Source organism: Xiphophorus hellerii, chromosome 18, assembly GCF_003331165.1.
Source record: "Xiphophorus hellerii strain 12219 chromosome 18, Xiphophorus_hellerii-4.1, whole genome shotgun sequence".
Lineage (NCBI taxonomy): Eukaryota > Metazoa > Chordata > Actinopteri > Cyprinodontiformes > Poeciliidae > Xiphophorus > Xiphophorus hellerii.
The window spans coordinates 32,078,246-32,095,528 of NC_045689.1; the positions used below are offsets into that span (position 1 = coordinate 32,078,246).

The 17,283-nt window shown below is 43.2% G+C and overlaps 1 protein-coding gene across 8 annotated transcripts in view; it reads left to right on the top strand.

Annotated features, from left to right (window-relative positions):
- The window catches only part of myo18ab (myosin XVIIIA b), a 64,534-nt gene that overhangs the window by 31,164 nt on the left and 16,087 nt on the right, over window positions 1-17,283 (top strand). For 6 of the 8 annotated variants that reach the window (XM_032546134.1, XM_032546137.1, XM_032546135.1 and 3 more), the window contains 21 exons: window positions 265-429; window positions 1,300-1,390; window positions 2,973-3,165; window positions 5,468-5,554; window positions 6,367-6,508; window positions 6,585-6,744; window positions 7,274-7,460; window positions 8,186-8,390; window positions 9,200-9,309; window positions 10,556-10,621; window positions 10,696-10,824; window positions 11,383-11,526; window positions 11,796-11,885; window positions 12,020-12,139; window positions 12,222-12,333; window positions 12,847-12,977; window positions 14,197-14,351; window positions 14,629-14,752; window positions 16,450-16,557; window positions 16,644-16,736; window positions 16,982-17,092. In XM_032546134.1, the coding sequence (XP_032402025.1) occupies window positions 265-429; window positions 1,300-1,390; window positions 2,973-3,165; window positions 5,468-5,554; window positions 6,367-6,508; window positions 6,585-6,744; window positions 7,274-7,460; window positions 8,186-8,390; window positions 9,200-9,309; window positions 10,556-10,621; window positions 10,696-10,824; window positions 11,383-11,526; window positions 11,796-11,885; window positions 12,020-12,139; window positions 12,222-12,333; window positions 12,847-12,977; window positions 14,197-14,351; window positions 14,629-14,752; window positions 16,450-16,557; window positions 16,644-16,736; window positions 16,982-17,092 (2,723 nt within the window). The remainder of the gene's footprint in view (window positions 1-264; window positions 430-1,299; window positions 1,391-2,972; window positions 3,166-5,467; window positions 5,555-6,366; window positions 6,509-6,584; window positions 6,745-7,273; window positions 7,461-8,185; window positions 8,391-9,199; window positions 9,310-10,555; window positions 10,622-10,695; window positions 10,825-11,382; window positions 11,527-11,795; window positions 11,886-12,019; window positions 12,140-12,221; window positions 12,334-12,846; window positions 12,978-14,196; window positions 14,352-14,628; window positions 14,753-16,449; window positions 16,558-16,643; window positions 16,737-16,981; window positions 17,093-17,283) is intronic. The other 2 variants (XM_032546139.1, XM_032546140.1) reach the window with 1 other exon arrangement.

A 17,283-nucleotide genomic window follows, 5' to 3' on the forward strand; every position in this document is an offset into this window, starting at 1 on the left:
TTCCAGAAATCTCTAGAGTAATCCTGTCCTCTTGAGGTTAACACATTCCTGACTTTGTGTTTGTTGCTCACCCTGTAACCATTCTGTATGCTGCCATCTGCTGGCAGGGCAAAGTTACCAGATTTAACACAAGTCTAACAGTAGCAGGAAGTCTATGAGTCCAGTCTTATGTTTTCTTTTTATTATCTGTTACATTTGATGTTAATCAAATTTTTCTAAATTTTTGCTGATTTTACGGCTTTAGAAATACTTGTGTTTTTTCAGCAGGACGCAGGCAGTTTGCCCACCATGAATGGGCTCAGAAGGCAGCCTACCTGCTGGGCTGCACCCTGGATGAGTTGTCCTCTCTGATCTTTAAGAACCAGACCCGGGGAATGCAGCCGCTGTTCAGAGGGGGCACGGATGATGCTGGTACAGGTGACAACTCAGGTAAAAACCACCAACTTTAAAGCTTGGAGCTGTCTTTGATGCTGACTTCTCGTCAGATTGGTGTATAATTCTTGAAATGGTTTACACTAGGGGTGCACCAATTGCAATTTTCTGGCTGATCGCTGGTAACCGATCTTCAAAAAATCTGACCTGCCAATTCCGATTTGGCCGATACTAATTTTTTTTGTCTGAAATTGAGATTTCAATTTTCAGAAAGCCACTGATTTGGCAACAGTGACTGCAGTTAACTATTGTTAACTGCAAACCTTCAGACATGACCTGTTGAGCCGGTGTATCAGTCAAACCTCTCTCATGGCAGAGCAAAGGAGGACTGTGATTGATTTTTAGATCTTTGATGAGGTAGGTAAGATCCGGGGATAATATCAACTTCACATATAAGTATCGGCCAATTACCAATCTCCCAAAATTCAGGAAATCGGCTCTTATAAATCGGTGCACTCCTAGTTTGCAATTTGTCTGTCTGCCTATAAATAAAGCCTATAAATAAAGTTAGATAGGGACAAAAAACGCTGCCATGAATGTGTCTGCTCCCATTCCTAGGGTAGAGAATAAACTATATAATTCATACACATAATAACTGGTTTTATCTACAATTTTATGGAGAGCATTATATATGATCCATTTGAGTCACAATAACATTCAGTGATAATCAAAAATTCCGTCTGTATAGAACTATAGAACATCTGTGTTTATATTTAGGAAGCACTGAGATTTCTTAATGCTATATTTTTATCATTAATGAGCCAAATAATAAAACATTCAAGCCTGATTCAGCAGAGTGACACTGTTGGTAGTTTGGTTCTGGCTCTAACTAGCTGTGTCATGACCTTTGACCCCTTTGTCTCATAGGATCTAAATTCACAGCTCTGGAATGTTTGGAGTCCATGGCATCAGGACTGTACTCAGAGGTCTTCACAGTGGTCATCTCTCTCATAAACAGGTGAAATATTTTCATTATCACTGCAGCTAATGGCTAACAGCCTCTGATTGACACCATCTCTTCTACAAACCTAGTTCTTTCATATTTTCTGTTTTTATTCGTTGCTACGGTTTCTTTTGGGGGTTGATTTTTGTTGTTACTGTGTTTTGACATCAACTCATGCTCTCGCATGTTTTCTGTTACTGTCTTGAGTCTGCTCAAGACGGTAATTTAATTGCTTTAATTTGTTCTTTTTCCAAATGCAGTCGTTCCTCTGAGTCTCTTTTGGTTTTTTCAAGTATTTCTTACTTTTGTTGTTTGTACTGTAAAATAAGTAAATATGACAAACCAAAAACAATCACGTGGTTTTGGGAAAGTGGAGATGAAAGGTTCCAGAGCAGTGGCTCCCAGCCCTGGTCCTCAGGGGTCTTTAGGTCTCCGTCCTTTAGACATGTCTCTGCTCCAGCACATCTCAATCTCCTCTTCAGCTGCAGTGCTGCTGAAGCCTGTTAATCACTCATTTGGGGAAATAGCGACAATGGCGGTAGTTAGTTTGCCCTACTGATCGCTGGTTCAATTTCCGTTCCGCCCGCCCTCATCGTTTGTGTCCCTGGCCAACCGTACCTGCTGCAAAATTTGCTGGGCTACTGTGTGAATTAGTTCTTTTGAGATATCAATTGGAGATATAAATGGATTTTTAATAAATTATTATTCATTTAAGTCAGGTGTGTGGCAGCAAAGAGAACCATAAATCCTCATAAGTCCTCCAAACGTATGAGGACCAAGGTTGTGAGGACTCTTTGGTTACGGTCTCTTGCATTCTTGATTTGGTGAAAGTAAAGCAATTATGTTCTACAGTAAATGGTTTACTTGTCTTATTTTTTACTTTCTTTAAAAATCTGGTCATTTTTTCCATGTTGTGTTGGATCAGTTTGTTCAATGTGTTCTAAATTTTCTGAGAGGGTTTTTCCCCCCCCAGTTAATTTAGCAGTAAAAAGCAGCATCAACACTGACTCTCTGTCTTATGTGTGACTTACGAAGAGACTCTGTGACTTCAGTGATGCGGTCAGGAGAGTGAGCAGAGGGGGGCGGGGCTAGAGGCGGACCTGCTAGGTTGGGCTTAGTTTGATTTGTCAAAATTATAAAAACAGGTTTGTACTGTTGTAGTTGGTAAACATGGACGTAATCTTTTTCTGATGGATCAGTTTGCTCTTTGCATTCTTAATTTTCTGGCTGTTTTTGTTTCAGGTTAATATTTAAAAGCATCAGCAGAGATTTTCTGACATTTTTAAACTTGTAATTTAAATTTTAAAATGGTTTATAGCTCTGACTTAATGACATAAGCGTATCAAAAAACCTTAAAAACTTTATGACTTGACTTGGGACTTATATGTATTGAGACTTGGAAAGTGACTAAATTCTTTGGTGTTTAGACTTGAAGCGTATTTGTGACCTGTAAAACAATGACTTCTGGATAGTAGTTGAGTTATCTCCGTGTTCGCCCCTCTGTTCCCCTGCCCTATTTTCTACCCTCTTTCTCTGAAGAAATGTTCCGCTGTTCTCTCTTGGTATCCCCTCATCATGATCATATCTTTGTTCTCAGGGCTCTGAAGTCCAGCCAGCACTCCCTCTGTTCCATTCTGATCGTGGACACGCCGGGTTTCCAGAACCCTCGCCTGGCTCAGCAGCAAAGAGGAGCTACGTTTGAGGAGCTCTGCCATAACTACACCCAGGAAAGGCTGCAGACTCTGTTTCATGAACGGACCTTTGTCCAGGAATTGGAAAGATATAAGGAGGTGGTGCACCTGTACAGCGAGCATGGCATTATACACACAGTCAAAAACACACACGTACACTCACTGATAAAATATTTCAGCACTTTGTCCATCCCTCTGAAGAAATTATTTTATTTAGATAAAACTTGTCCCACATCCAGACCAGAGATTGCTATGGAAACGACAGGATTAATCAGCAGCCGGCACACCTGTGCATTACCAGTGATGTGATGGTGTCACTCTGGCAGTTCCTGTAGCATCTGACACTCAGTCAGAACAGTTAATGAAGGTCTCCATCAGAGGGTCCCAGTAGACATTTCAGGTATGTGACAGTAGGACCAAACCAGAGGTCACCAGAGGTCGCATTGTGGCTTTGTGTAATGTCCGGCGGTTGAATGTGCAGCTGGTGTTTTTTCCAACATGGTGCAGGCTGACGCCTGGTGTGTGTGGATCTCTTCATGTACCAATTGATTGATTGATGGATTCATCTGTTTTCCCAACATGCTGGGGCAGGGGTGGAGTTCAGGGGGGGCTGGGAGGGCAGTGCACCCTCGGCCCTGGCCTAAAGGGGGCCTGGATGGGAGGCAGCACAGAACTTCAGGGATCCAAGCCTCTGTCAGGTCTGATGAAAGCTGGAGAAGGTAGGGCCTCTCCCGAGGAGCACGGTGTATGTTGGGTTATATTGGTTTCCAGTCAGAGTTAATTCATGGTTGCTAAAATCTTTACAAGACCAAGTGATTGTAGTGATGTAATGCGTGTAAAATATTGAATAAAACATTGTGCTATACATGACTGGCTTTATTTTCAGTCTTACATTTAACTTTATGACACACAAAATTACAAGTGGATCTCCAATATTGTCTCCAAGTGTATTTTGGGTAAAACTCGTCACCAGCCATCCACCAACATCATCATCAATCACTTGGCAACAGATGGCAAACTAGATGGAGCATATTTACGGATTAAGTTAACATGAGTGGAACTCCATTGAGTGGCAAAGTGAAAAGGATGGAGAAAAGAGAGCAAGGAAAAGCCAGAAACTGGATGCATATTAAGTTCGTCTTCTCTGAGATGAACTCGACTTTTTTGTTGGCGACGATTCAGGCCCGCCAAAACTGCCAGTACCGACAGGGAGCCGGGTTAGTTACAGGTAGCAACTCTGACATTATTCACAATGTGTGAGTTAGTTGTAGACTGATTGTTAATTGTATCAGCCCAGGCGCCTACCTTACATCCCCTATTTCTCTCTCGGCGGTACAGCGGTGATGTTTCAGCCACTATAACTCAGGGACTCAGGGCTGAGTTACAGTTGGTCTTTTGACAGATCAAGTAGAGCGCGCAGGAGCCAAGACAGCAGTATGTTGTTTATAGTTAAAGCCTACAGTGGAGCCGCCTGCAAGAGCACCTTCCAAATCGTCCAGTTTGTGTGAGCGGCAGTGTGGGCGATCCGCCCCAAGTTACAAAGATCCTGAGGTGGCGAAGCAAAAATCGCTGCAACACACTGCTCGTGCGGCGGGGTCTGCGGTTACCGCTGTGTGCTCGTTTCACCGCGCGCGCTGCTGCATGCTCGGTTCAGCGCATCAACAATAAATCTAGCTTCAGCAGTTGCTAGCTGCTCCAGGCTCTCAGTTGAAATTGATAAAGTGTCAAAATGGTCCGATCGCTATCCGTGGTGCTGAACTGCTTTGAATTTGTGTTGTTTCATTATTAGTGACCAGTAGCCTGATGTTTCTGTTGTTCTCTTGGTTTGTTTTACTTCATGTCTGTTTGATGGACTTCAGAATGACGTAGTCGCTCTCTGTGTTGCCGAAGCTTGTAAGCCCTTCTGTTGGACATGCCTATATTACAAAATCATATTTATTATCATGAGCTTTATTATTTGGGTATGAAGGGCCCGGTCATTAGCCCCGCCCCTGGGCCAACACTGTTTTGTTCTGCTAGTGTGCTGGGGTTATTACCTAATATGACCACTAAAGCAACAGTTAGTTATTATGAGCATGATTTTCACTGTACCCCATATGTACATAGGATGGCATGTAATCCTTTTCCAATAATCAATATCTTGTGGAAATATTCTTCCACAAGGCTTTCTGTACATCTGCCTTATTTTGTGCGCAGTACTTGGATTTCTGGATTTAAACTTGTCTGCACCATGTCTAAGTAAACTATCGACATAATGCTGAAAATTTTTTCAGTGAATGCACAGTTAGTTCATTTCTCTTTCTCTGTCTCTTACTGTCTGAGCTGCGTAGCCTCACTCCATGTATCCTGTGTGAATGTGATGTAGCTCACTAACCTCAGCTGTTATCCTCCCTGCTTCTAGGAAAACATAGAGCTTGTTTTAGATGACGTAGAGTCCAGTTCCTCCCTGTCTATAGCCGCTATTGATCAAGCCCCACCACAAGCTCTGGTAAGTACATCTCACGAGTGTATGTTGCTGTTATATGAAGGCATTATGGGAATTTGTGGGTGGTAGGTCTTTTTCTACCACACAGGTTTCTAGTTCTTAAGAGTCCTGGGGCTCGACCCAGTTCTGGTTTGTTCTTCCAGCAGCCCAGAACAAAGGCAGAGCTATAAAACACCTCATTCATTCATTCATTCATTCATTCATTCATTCATTCATTCATTCATTCATTCATAGTGGTTTGATCCTACCTGTTCTGTTTTAGTGATTGTGAACACTTCACACTCCTGATCAGCTGATCTCTGATAAACACCAGCAGATGGAAAGCTGGAGTTTAACGTCTTACAGAGCAGAATAATAATAAACATGATGCTTTAGGGGCAGGTGTGTTCAGCACTGTTGAGCCCCTGTTGACTCTGATTCAGTCCAATAGTCTTCTTGCTGTACGCTTCCTATAACTTGATGCAGATCTAAATAAAAATATTTGACAGGAATAATTCAGCAGTGTTTTTATGTACTGTGGAGAGGATACAAACAGTTAGTGTCTTAGTTGTAACAAAAGCTGTGATGTACAAAAGAGCATCAGCAAAAAGTGGTGACATCTCTGAGACTGGACTTGTTTCAGATTGTAGAAGTCTGCTTAGATCTGGACCCTGTTCTGAACAGCCATTAGTTGGACTGGACAGTCACAATGTCCTCTTTCTTCACACACCATTAGTGAGAGGAAAACATCCATTCCTCTCTTTGCTCTGCCCTCAGGATTCTACTAGCTGAGATGAAAGAAGTCATAGTTGAGTTTCCCTCTGTGCTCCCTGCAGGTTCGTACTCTGGCCCGAATGGAAGAAGCTCGAGGCCTTTTGTGGCTGATGGAGGAGGAGGGGGTTAAACCTGGCGGATCAGAGGAGATCTTGCTGGAGAGACTCTTTAGCTACTACAGTTCTGGTCTGGGAGAAAACAAAGGTCATCTTCTCTATACTGCCTCCTAATCTAGGATTTCACAGATCATAAAAACTGACCAGTGGCATTTTTACTGCAGAAGCCAGTCTGTTACTGCGAGGGGAGAAGTCCCACCTCTTCCTTATGGGCCACTGCCATGGAACGGACTGGGTGGAGTACAACGTTCAGGGCTGGCTGGGCCATGCTAAGAACAATCCTGCAGCCCAGAGTGCTGCCACTCTGCTCCAGGACTCTCAGAAGTATGGCCTTCCTCAGCAAACACTCCCACAATGTCTGGTTTATTAAAAACAATCTGTGCTGAGTAGAGACAGTTAGTTGTCAGAATATTGCTACTGCGCACTTCCCTAGGAGGATGGATTTCACTTTCCATTCATGAGCAAAAGCAGTAAAAACTGCATTTTACACTCCATTAATGATGTAACGTATGTAATGATAGCTTGTAAAAGTGCTGACTGGTAAACTATGACTAAAGGTTATATCTGCTTTTCTCACTGATCAATCAGCCACCCTGAGCTTGCTAGAGTATTCCACACCCACCCCTTGTTATGAACCTTTAGCTCATAACAGGGGGTGGAGTCTAATGTTAGATTACATGTGTTCATCATCTAGAACAACTTTAGGAACATTTTGACCTAAACTTACCTCTACAATATCCTCATAAGCTGAAACAGGTGAATGTTAGCAGAACAGATCAAGTAGAAAGTCAGCGCTTCAACCTCCTGGTGATGCACATGATTGCAAATCACAGCCATGTTTTTGTGACCAAAGGAAGAACATCAGCGGTCTGTTCCTGGGCCGGTCCAGCGGGGCCACAGTGCTGTCAGGCTCCATTGCCGGCCTGGAGGGCAGCTCTCAGCTAGCTCTGCGCCGCGCCACCAGCATGAGGAAAACCTTCACCACAGGCGTCGCTGCTGTCAAGAAGAAGAGTCACTGCATCCAGGTCAAACTACAAGTGGTGAGTTAATGAAATGGCACAAGACACAGAGCGGTTATTAGGCAGAAACGCTTCACCTCTATATGTGTTTTGCTCACATGGAAGCAACCAACAAGCTGAAATCATGAACTACTCTACTTAAACAGGTAATACAGAAATAGTAAAGCCCAGACTTATTCAGACCCAAATTCAATTCAATTCACTTCATCTTATTTATATTTTCACATTCCTATATATTTACAAATTCACCTGACACTCCACATTCCTTTTTTCTGTCATTGTTGAGAAGGATGTAAATAATAATAAACATGTTTTTCTTATTAAAGTGTAAATAAAAGCAAATTAATTACTTTATCAAATCTCCTTTTAAATGGTTTTTATTATCTAAAAAGAGATTCCTGCCTCGTTTCTTAGCAGAAACTACTGTATATTCTTGGCTGAATAAAATCTGTTTGAATTTGAATCTGTCAGGGGGGTTGACTTTAACCCTCATGCTGTGTGCAGACTTTCTAATTGTTCCTGTGTTGTAAGCAACACATTAGTCACTCTCAACATAGTGAAGCTGCACCTGACTAATGGAGAAGAAGCTCTAGTAGGCCACAGCAAAGGAAAACACGCTCCACTGTGGAATGTCAACAGCATTCAGTTCAGTAGTGAACCATCACCATATATACAGACTGCAAGATGGACTTAGTGCATTATCTTGTTTGCAAACTAAACCAACAGATTCATCTTTGTGTCTTCAGGATGCCTTGATTGACATGGTGCGCCGTTCCAAGGTCCACTTCGTCCATTGTCTGCTGCCCAAAGCAGAGCCAGTGGGGGGCAGTGACCCCCGTGTTCCTCATGGAGAGAGCTCTGATTCTGGGCTGATGACTTTAGACGTGGGTCTCCTGAGAGCTCAGCTCCGGGGCTCCAAGCTGCTAGATGCCCTGCGCATCTACAGGCAAGGTGAGGTATTCTGACACCTTCATGATGGCATCTACCACACAGTTGAGACTGGAGCAAACATAATCTTGGTTTATTTGGTGGTTGAAATTACAGCAAGTGTTATGAAGTTATTGATCCTACCCTGGTAGAAGATTATTTATCTGGAGAATGATGGATTTCAAACTGTCCTGATCAGAATTAGCTTTATTTGGATCTTGATTGGATGGCATCATCTCCCTGTCTATAACTAACAGTTAATAAAACCAATGCCATGTCCGTGCTCAAAAGAATCAGTAGCTTTTAAATGCAGCGTCCTCATGTCTGGTTTATTTTGTCTGGTAATGAAATTCTGGCGTTTCTTAGTCTGGGAGGAGTGGCCAGCTGCAGACTAGACCAGACTAGAAGCAGCAGACTGATTTGACTCCTATCCAGACCGGTCTCTGCCTGACTCCATGGCGTCTAAAGGCATCCAAAAGAGCACCAGACTGTGTCCTGTCCTCACCAGAGCCATAGCTCGTGCAGCATCAGTAATGATGAGATGCCCCGTGAGTTGCTGTGGAGTGGAGGTGCAGTGGAAGGGAGGCGTGGTCTGATTGCAGTCGAATCAGGGACCTGAGCTGCACATAAGCTGCTTCAGCAGCTTGAGATTGGGTCTAAACTCAGCTCACTTCATGAAATGTTGAGCAACGCCTGGGAGATGACACAGATGGCAGCATGGATAGCAACTGTTGTATCATGCTACCAAAATCATTTCAGTAACCAGAACTTCCAGTTAAGCTGAATTGAGAGTTTTCTATGAGAATCACCGTTTGCTCTCTCCCTGTTGCCAGGTTACCCAGACCACATGGTGTTCTCAGAGTTCCGCAGACGCTTCGATGTTCTAGCACCACATCTGACCAAAAAACATGGCCGCAACGACGTAGTCCCAGATGAGAAGAGAGTGAGTCTGTTTCTATGCAGTTCTGTTGTGAAAAGCTTGTTAGTGACTGCTGAGGGGTAAACGGAGAATAATGAATTAGTTCAGTTTGTCCTCTGCTTCCCCTTTGACTGGCAGTTCATCATGTTTCCTTCCTGAAATATTTCTGATTTCTGCTAAAGCCGCTTGCGGCAGCTTGTAGAGGTAAAAGCTGCTGTCATTCATATTCTCCTTGCCGTCTACTTTCTGATCTCCTGTACATGCAGGTTACTCATCTGTAGTCATGGGTTACCCCGCCACACTACTCATTATGTAATTAAGTGATAGTATGCAGGCGCTGAGCATTCGGACATTTAGTTTTATCATACATGAGCAGAGCAGCTTAGCAGCATTTCCCCAAACATTATGTTTTTTTTTTTTATTACATATATAATTTCCTGTTGAAAGTTACAAGAAGCTCCTTTTCAACAATGCTAGTGAAGAGAGTTTGGATCTTTTTCTTTGCTGTGGAAATACTGTTTTTACTCTTCCGGCCACAACTTGACCTCATTGGCACCAGGGATCAGCTGATTGAGCTGAAGCCAGGAGGCACGGCGACCAGACCCAGAGAAATCCCAGAAGAGCCCTGGAGAAGGACACATCGAGGTTCCAGAGGAGGAAACAAACAGTGGAGGAGAGAAATAAGGAAGAAACACCAGAGATTTATGGAGAAGAGGAGCTATAAGCTGTTTCTCCCCTCGGTTACCATGGGCAACGTTAGATCACTGGTCAACAAAATGGAGATGTTAACAGCACCGGCCAAGCATCAGAGAGTACTGGGAGGATAGCTTAATGTGTTTTATGGAGACATAGCTGCACACAGATACTCCTGATGCCAGTGTCTCCATTAAGTACTTCCGGACTGTTCGGGCCGACGGGGGTTGCACTGAGAGTGGAAAGTCAGAGTCCTTCATCCCCATGTGGGTCTCATCTTCACACCTCCTTCCCTCCTCCTCTACTCGGTGACCTTACCCCACCCCTCAGCCGGCCACCTCTACGATAAACATTACTGCTGAAGATGCTAGAAGTCAGCCGTCAGACTCTGCTCTCACAAGGCTGCAGGCCCTCATGGTGTGAGCCTGGATAGCTGTGCTATCATGTAACTTCAACATGAGCCTGCGCCCATTCCTGTGATGTGGAAAACAGCCTGCAATATTCCAGTGCCAAAAACACTGCAAATCTCAGGTTCTATTTCTCCATCTGACTAATTGACTGTCCTGCTGGTGTTTAGGCGGTGCAGGAGCTACTGGAGTCCCTAGAGCTGGAGAAGAGCAGCTACCACCTGGGGCTAAGCAAGGTGAGTGAGTCAGGCTCAGGCTCAACCTGTCAACTTGAAATGGAGCTGAAAAACTCTCTGCCATTGTCCTTCAGGTGTTTTTCCGAGCTGGGACTTTGTCCATGCTGGAGGAGCAGCGTGATGTCCAGACCAGGAGGAACATCTCTCTGTTCCAGGCTGCATGCAGAGGCTACCTGGCCAGACAGGCATTCAAGAAGAGGAAGGTAGGACGGCTGTGTGCTCTTATATCAGGCTCAGAATATTCTCCATGTTCTGCCTGTTCATGGATATTTGATGGCATTGACATGTAAGTGGCCTGATCAGTCCTATCATATTATCCTACAAATAAAAGACAGGGTGTACTTTCTGTTTTTCCAATGTACCTGCCATCCAGTCAGAGAGCAGCTGATTCTCCTCCTTCATTTAGCTGCACACCATTATTAATCCATCCAAACAGAGACTGGACAGTCCTGTAGTAAAATTGTTACAACACATCACTTATGCAATTCAGCAGAAAAAATATTTGTTTCTATGCAACTTTAGTTGGTCAGTAAAAACTGAAATAAGAGGTAATAAATTGCTAAACCCACAAGATTGCTCAGGCCTACTACGCATCAGCATTACAGGACCTCATTGCATTGAAAAGAAAACATCAGCAAACATTTATTTTATGCCACTCTGTTAGGATTGAATGAGTATTTTCTTTTGGAAATCATATCTCACCTTGTGTGTGACAGTAAGACTGATAACTGGTGTGTGTGGCGTTTGGTTCTGCTGAACAGATCCAGGATCTTGCCATCCGCTGTATCCAGAAGAACATCAAGAAGAACCGCGGTGTGAAGGGCTGGCCATGGTGGAAGCTCTTCACCACTGTTAGACCTCTGATAGAGGTGCAGCTCACTGAGGAGCAGATCCGTGGAAAGGATGTGAGTTTCTTTGGTTTGGGTTAACTGCAGTAAAACCTGAATCAATTGGTACATCAAAATACCACAAAAAGAATGGCTCCTCCTATTTTCTTTAAAACATGTTACTCTTAATGTTTTACTTCAAGTATCCAAACATTTTGATCATTTTTCTGTACATCAGCATTATGTCTACATATAATGCTGAAACACAGGTCAGCACTTAGGTGTAAGCTAACACCCATCCAGAACATTTGTTAGTTCTCCCCTGAAGCTGTGTGTGTTTCTTCCAGGAGGAGATTCAGCAGCTGAAACAGAAGCTGGAGAAGATGGAGAAGGAGAGGAACGAGCTGAGGCTGAACAGTGACCGACTGGAGAGCAGGGTAAACACACAACTAAAGGCTTTCAGTTACTGAGCTGCTTTTTTATTGGGTGTATATAAACTTCTGGTATACACTGCATACTAGCAAACCCACCATATCGGCGCATATGTGTGAGCCTTAGTGTGTGTCCTCAGATGACAGAGCTGTCCACAGAGCTAGCTGATGAGCGGAACACGGCCGAGTCGGCCTCCCAGCTGCTGGAGGCAGAGACTTCTGAGAGGCTCCGCTTGGAGAAGGACATGAAGGACCTGCAGGTACAACCAGCCGCTGCTTCGCTCACGGACGTTTGCCTGTTTCTGTTGTCATGGTAACAACTCATCCACTCTCTTCAATAAGACAAAGTTTGACAGCATGAAGAAACAGACGGAGTCCATGGAGATGGAGGTGATGGAGGCTCGGCTCATCAGGGCTTCTGAACTCAACGGAGAGATGGATGACGACGACACAGGTCAGACTCAATAAATGTAGTGGTGTGTTGGCCTGGTCCAACACATGATTCCTCCATTTGGAATAAGCTTCCACATTGTGGAATTTACATATATGTATGGGTGGTGACAGGGCAGACCAGCAGCTGAGCTCTGTCACCATGTCGTGACAGTATGTTATCAATCAAGATCAATCACCTCTCTGAGCTACTATTGCCATCTGAAGAAATGTACTACTGCTAACCAAAGGAGGGTCTTGCTGTTAATCATCCTCATGTACTCGCTGCTAAATATGCTAACAGCGGAGAAAGAACTTTTTTTCACAGATTATCTGTCTCATATACAGTACTATCAGTTTCAACAAATATGGAAAAAAATATTTTCTGTAAAAGTTACACACTGCAGCTTTAAACACCTAGTTTAATTTCCACCATAGACTTTACATTTTAGTCTCTGAGTAGGTAAGCAGACAAACATTGTGTTTGATACAGAACATCGTGTAGCATATGAAGCAGTCTCTGATTGTGTTTCTGAAGCAGGAGGAGAGTGGCGGTTAAAGTATGAGCGAGCCATCAGGGAGATCGAGTTCACCAAGAAAAGACTGCAGCAGGAGTTTGATGACAAGCTGGAGGTTGAACATCAGAACAAGCGTCAGCTGGAGAGAAGGGTGAGTGGACACGACTGCTCCAATACACACCAAGTTGCTAATGGGACGACAGCAGAGTCTAAATATGGAAGATCTTATGCTCTATATTGCCGTTAGTGGGACTGTGACTTATCAGACTATGTCTGATAAACTTTCCTTACATTCCTTACATGGTCTGCAGGTACAAAAACCAGGTAGTGGAAATGGATTTTGGTTGAATATCTCTTTCCTTCATGTTTTCCTCTTTGTTTTGGTGCTTTCTTCTCATATGTATGTTTCTCTGTGGTGACATCACAATGTAATTACAGAATGAAGGCTGAAAGCCAGCAGATTTGCTTTGTTTTTAAAATTGATTACATTGTTCTTATTGGAGGACTTATTTTCATTGTTTAGGAAATCTTTTCTAGTTTCCTAAGTTGTACACATAGATAGTACAGGAGGTTGCACTACCTCATAGCAAGAGCCAAGGCAGAATATCAGAACCAATCAGTAGTGGTCACTGAGTCTGCAAGCCTTTCAGCTGTTTAGGGTTAAGCATAAATACAGTTACTAAAATCAGTGGAAATCAATACAAAATGATGACATTGGGGCAATAAAAACACCAATTGTTAGGTTTGAAGAATCTGAGCACCCATAAAAAGAAGAAAGAGGCAAGTGAGTTTTATATTAACTTGCAAGGAGAACGAACAGGAGCGTGCCTCAGTTACAGTCTCTTACCCGCTCTGAAGCAAGCTCCTCCCGCATCCTTTCTTTTTATTTCCTTAGGGCAGTCCTAGTTACATAGCTTATTTAATTACAGTATCTTGAGTTAATCACATAGCGTAGCTGCTTCTTCTGTTCTCTTGAGTCACAGGTGTGTTGCACCTACAAGCTGCCGTAATGTAGAATGCACAGTTCAGAGTTCTTGTTTACTTCCTTCTTTAGAATTGATGCAGGAACTGATGAACCCACATGAGATGTCTTGTACATCCGTGGTCTCATGTACAGTTCCCCTGTCTCTGGTTCATAAACTTTGACCCTTAATCATCCATTGTTTATTTTGCCACGTCAGTTATCACCCTTGCTGTAGACCATATGGTATCAGCTTCCAATTTAGGATGCTCGTCGCTTCCTGCAAAACATCACTCAAAGAAACATATTTCAGGAAAGAACAGAAATCTCTCCGTTCTTAAAGATATTAATGAGTATATAAAAGAAAAAGATATTTACAAATCTAACACCAATATCATGTGTTTTGCAGATCAGTGACCTGCAGGCTGATAACGAAGAGTCTCAGCGAAACATTCAGCAGTTAAAGAAAAAGAATCAGCGGCTAGTAGCTGAGCTGCAGGACACCAAGCTTCACCTGGAGGGCCAGCAGAGCCGCAACCACGACCTGGAGAAGAAGCAGAGGAAGTCTGTCCTCACACGCAAACTTTGACACTACATCGTTCATAAACATACATTAGCAGGTTGCTAGACAGTGAGCCCGGAAGGCTGCTCCACATTATTAGTAGCATCTTTCTGTTCCTAATGGTAGAGCTCTGGCCTTGTTGACTTGTGTCACTAAGCTTTCCACAGAGATAATATGTACAATGTGTTTGACCCTACAGCCAATGTAAGTTTAGCCTTACTTCTGTCAGCTGCAGTGTCTGTGTTCTGTTCCCGTCACCAAGAGGCTGCTTGTGTGTAGGTTTGACGGTGAGCTGAGTGCAGCTCAGGACGAAGTGCAGAGGGAGAGGAGTCTGAGGGAGAAGCTGGCCCGGGAGAAGGACATGCAGAATGGGGAGGCCTTCAGCCTCAGACAGCAGCTGGAGGTGTGTGTCCCTGTGCTTTCAGAGGGATGTTAAGCTATTGTTAATATATTTAGAATGAACTTTTGCCAAACACCAAAGCTTTATGTTAACACAATGTTTGATCAGGTTTTATGGGTTTTCCACTAAATAACTACTTGTGACAGAAACAGTGCTAATATCAATCCTAATCTGTCTAGACTTCAGCAGAAAGCTTGACTTTACAATCAAAGTTTTTTTTTAACTGAACTGTTTCACCAGGGTTGTTCATCATATCAATCACCATTGAGGTATCAGTATTTAAAATATCAGTCACAAAGTACTGATTGGATGCAGTATTTGTTAGGATGTCATATTTTTGTCATTTATTCCCTTCTTAGTTGAGAGGACTAAGAACTAAGAATTAATGCCTCACTTCTGGTGAGGCATTAATTCTCTTACCAGGAGTTTTTCTTTAGCAGCTGAGGAGCTTGTGCGATTGGTGGGGACATTCAGTAATGGTAAATTAGGGTTAATCATAATTGATATTGCCAAGCGTGTTTAACACTTTAACAGCTTATACCTCTCATCACACGGTGGGATTGTATGAGGTAAAAACCTGTACAGGTTCCAGCAGAGACTTGAAGGCGACAGACCACTGTAAATAGTATAAAAAAACCAGAACATCAGACCAGGTGTAACCAGGAGAGAAAAACTACTGGGAAAACAAAAAGTTACCAGTTGCAGGGTTTCTCCACAGACAACTTGCAAAGCCCGGTGGTCAGGCACCAGGGTGGTCCACCAGCAGCCCGCCAGGTTTTTCTATCAAAAAATCTTACCTTGACAGGAAATGTAAAAATATTACTGGGTAATTATATGTTACTGGAAGACTTTGTTGACAATAATTACACATACATCTAGAGTCTTAAAAACGACAAAAAAAACCCCTATAAAAATCATACACTGTTAATATTAATTTTTGTGCATGTCTGTTAAATCCCAGTTAAATAATGAGCCAGTGGATCTTAAAACACCATATAATGCTGGTCACATGTAGAGCCGAATCTAAGGCCCCTCAGACTAACGGATCTGAGGGGCCTCTCAGATCCCCCATAAATGCTAACATTCTAACACCATAAAGCTAGAATTTTAACATTTCTTTATTGAGAATATCAATGCTGTTAAATTTGTTAAATAATCTTCATAGTTAGATTGTTGTGTTACCATAGCAACAATCAGATACTATGAGTTTAAGCTTTGTGTTTGAGATCTGTTTGTTCACAAATACTTAGTAGACTACAGTGATCAGTGATCGCTTGAAAGCTGGCCCAATTAAACTCGGCCTCCTCTCCTAAATATGCATTGAAATGCTGTTAGTGGTGCTGCTGTTCTTATATGGAAGAGGGACCCCTAGGCCGGCCCTTTGTGACGAGAGCAGCAGTACTGCGCATCTCTGCTGGAGGTGAGGGACAAACAGGAAGCTTTAGTACCAGTAAATGTGGCACTAGCAGGGACCAAGCTTTTCCGTTTTGTTGAGTTGAGTTGGTAATAAGCGCCTGCAGAAGTTTCAAACTGTATGTTGTTACTTCTACAACAGGCAGGCTTACAATTATGTGTGTTTTTGTAAATGGTCTGACTTCCTCCTTCGCTTTGCTCAAGCTTCCCGTGTTACACTGACAATTCACTTCCTCTTTCTCTCACTCAATGCGCGGTTTGGTCTGACTGCTTCATGTGTTTTGTAGGAGAAGGACCTTGAATTGCGTACAGTGAATTTGAAGCTGGAGCAGGTTGAAGCAGAGCTACAGGATCTTAACTCCCAGGAATCCAAGGATGAAGCATCTCTTGCTAAGGTTTTTGGCAACAGACTAAGTCAAATTGCTCAGTCTTTGTTCAGGTGGTTCCCCTGCAATCATCTGTGACCATCCATGTGATTTAGCTGAAGAAGCAGCTTCGGGACATGGAAGCCAAGATCAAGGACCAGGAGGAGGAGCTGGATGAGCAAGCTGGCACCATCCAGATGCTGGAGCAGGTACAGATGTTGACAGGTTGTAGTCAGACAGCATATGTCACACTCGCTAACTCAGTCATTATGCAGAAGAAACTTTATCTGATGACGTATGGAAGCTTTTTGATTCTTACAAACAAACGGGGTTTTATTCTTCTGTGTCGGGATGTAATGATGGAGTCTGGGAGTAAATCTGCTGGGAGTGGTCAGGCTGTCCCTGACGTGTGGACGTGTGCGTGTGTGTGTATGATGATTGATCTGTGTTTCAGGCCAAGCTGCGGCTCGAGATGGAGATGGAACGTTTGCGTCAGACACATTTTAAGGAGATCGAAAGCAAGGATGATGAGGTGGAGGAGATCAGGCAGTTATGCAGTAAGAAGGTCAGGAGGATTAATGTTTCACTTTAACAGCACCACCTCATGTCTAACAGTAGGGGCACTGTCCTCTCAACTAGAGCGGCTTCAGGACAGTGAAAGAGAGAAACTAGGAGCACATACTGCAGTCTAATAGAAACAGTCATTTGATGGAATTCCTTACTACTATGAAATATTCTGAAACATTTTACATCACT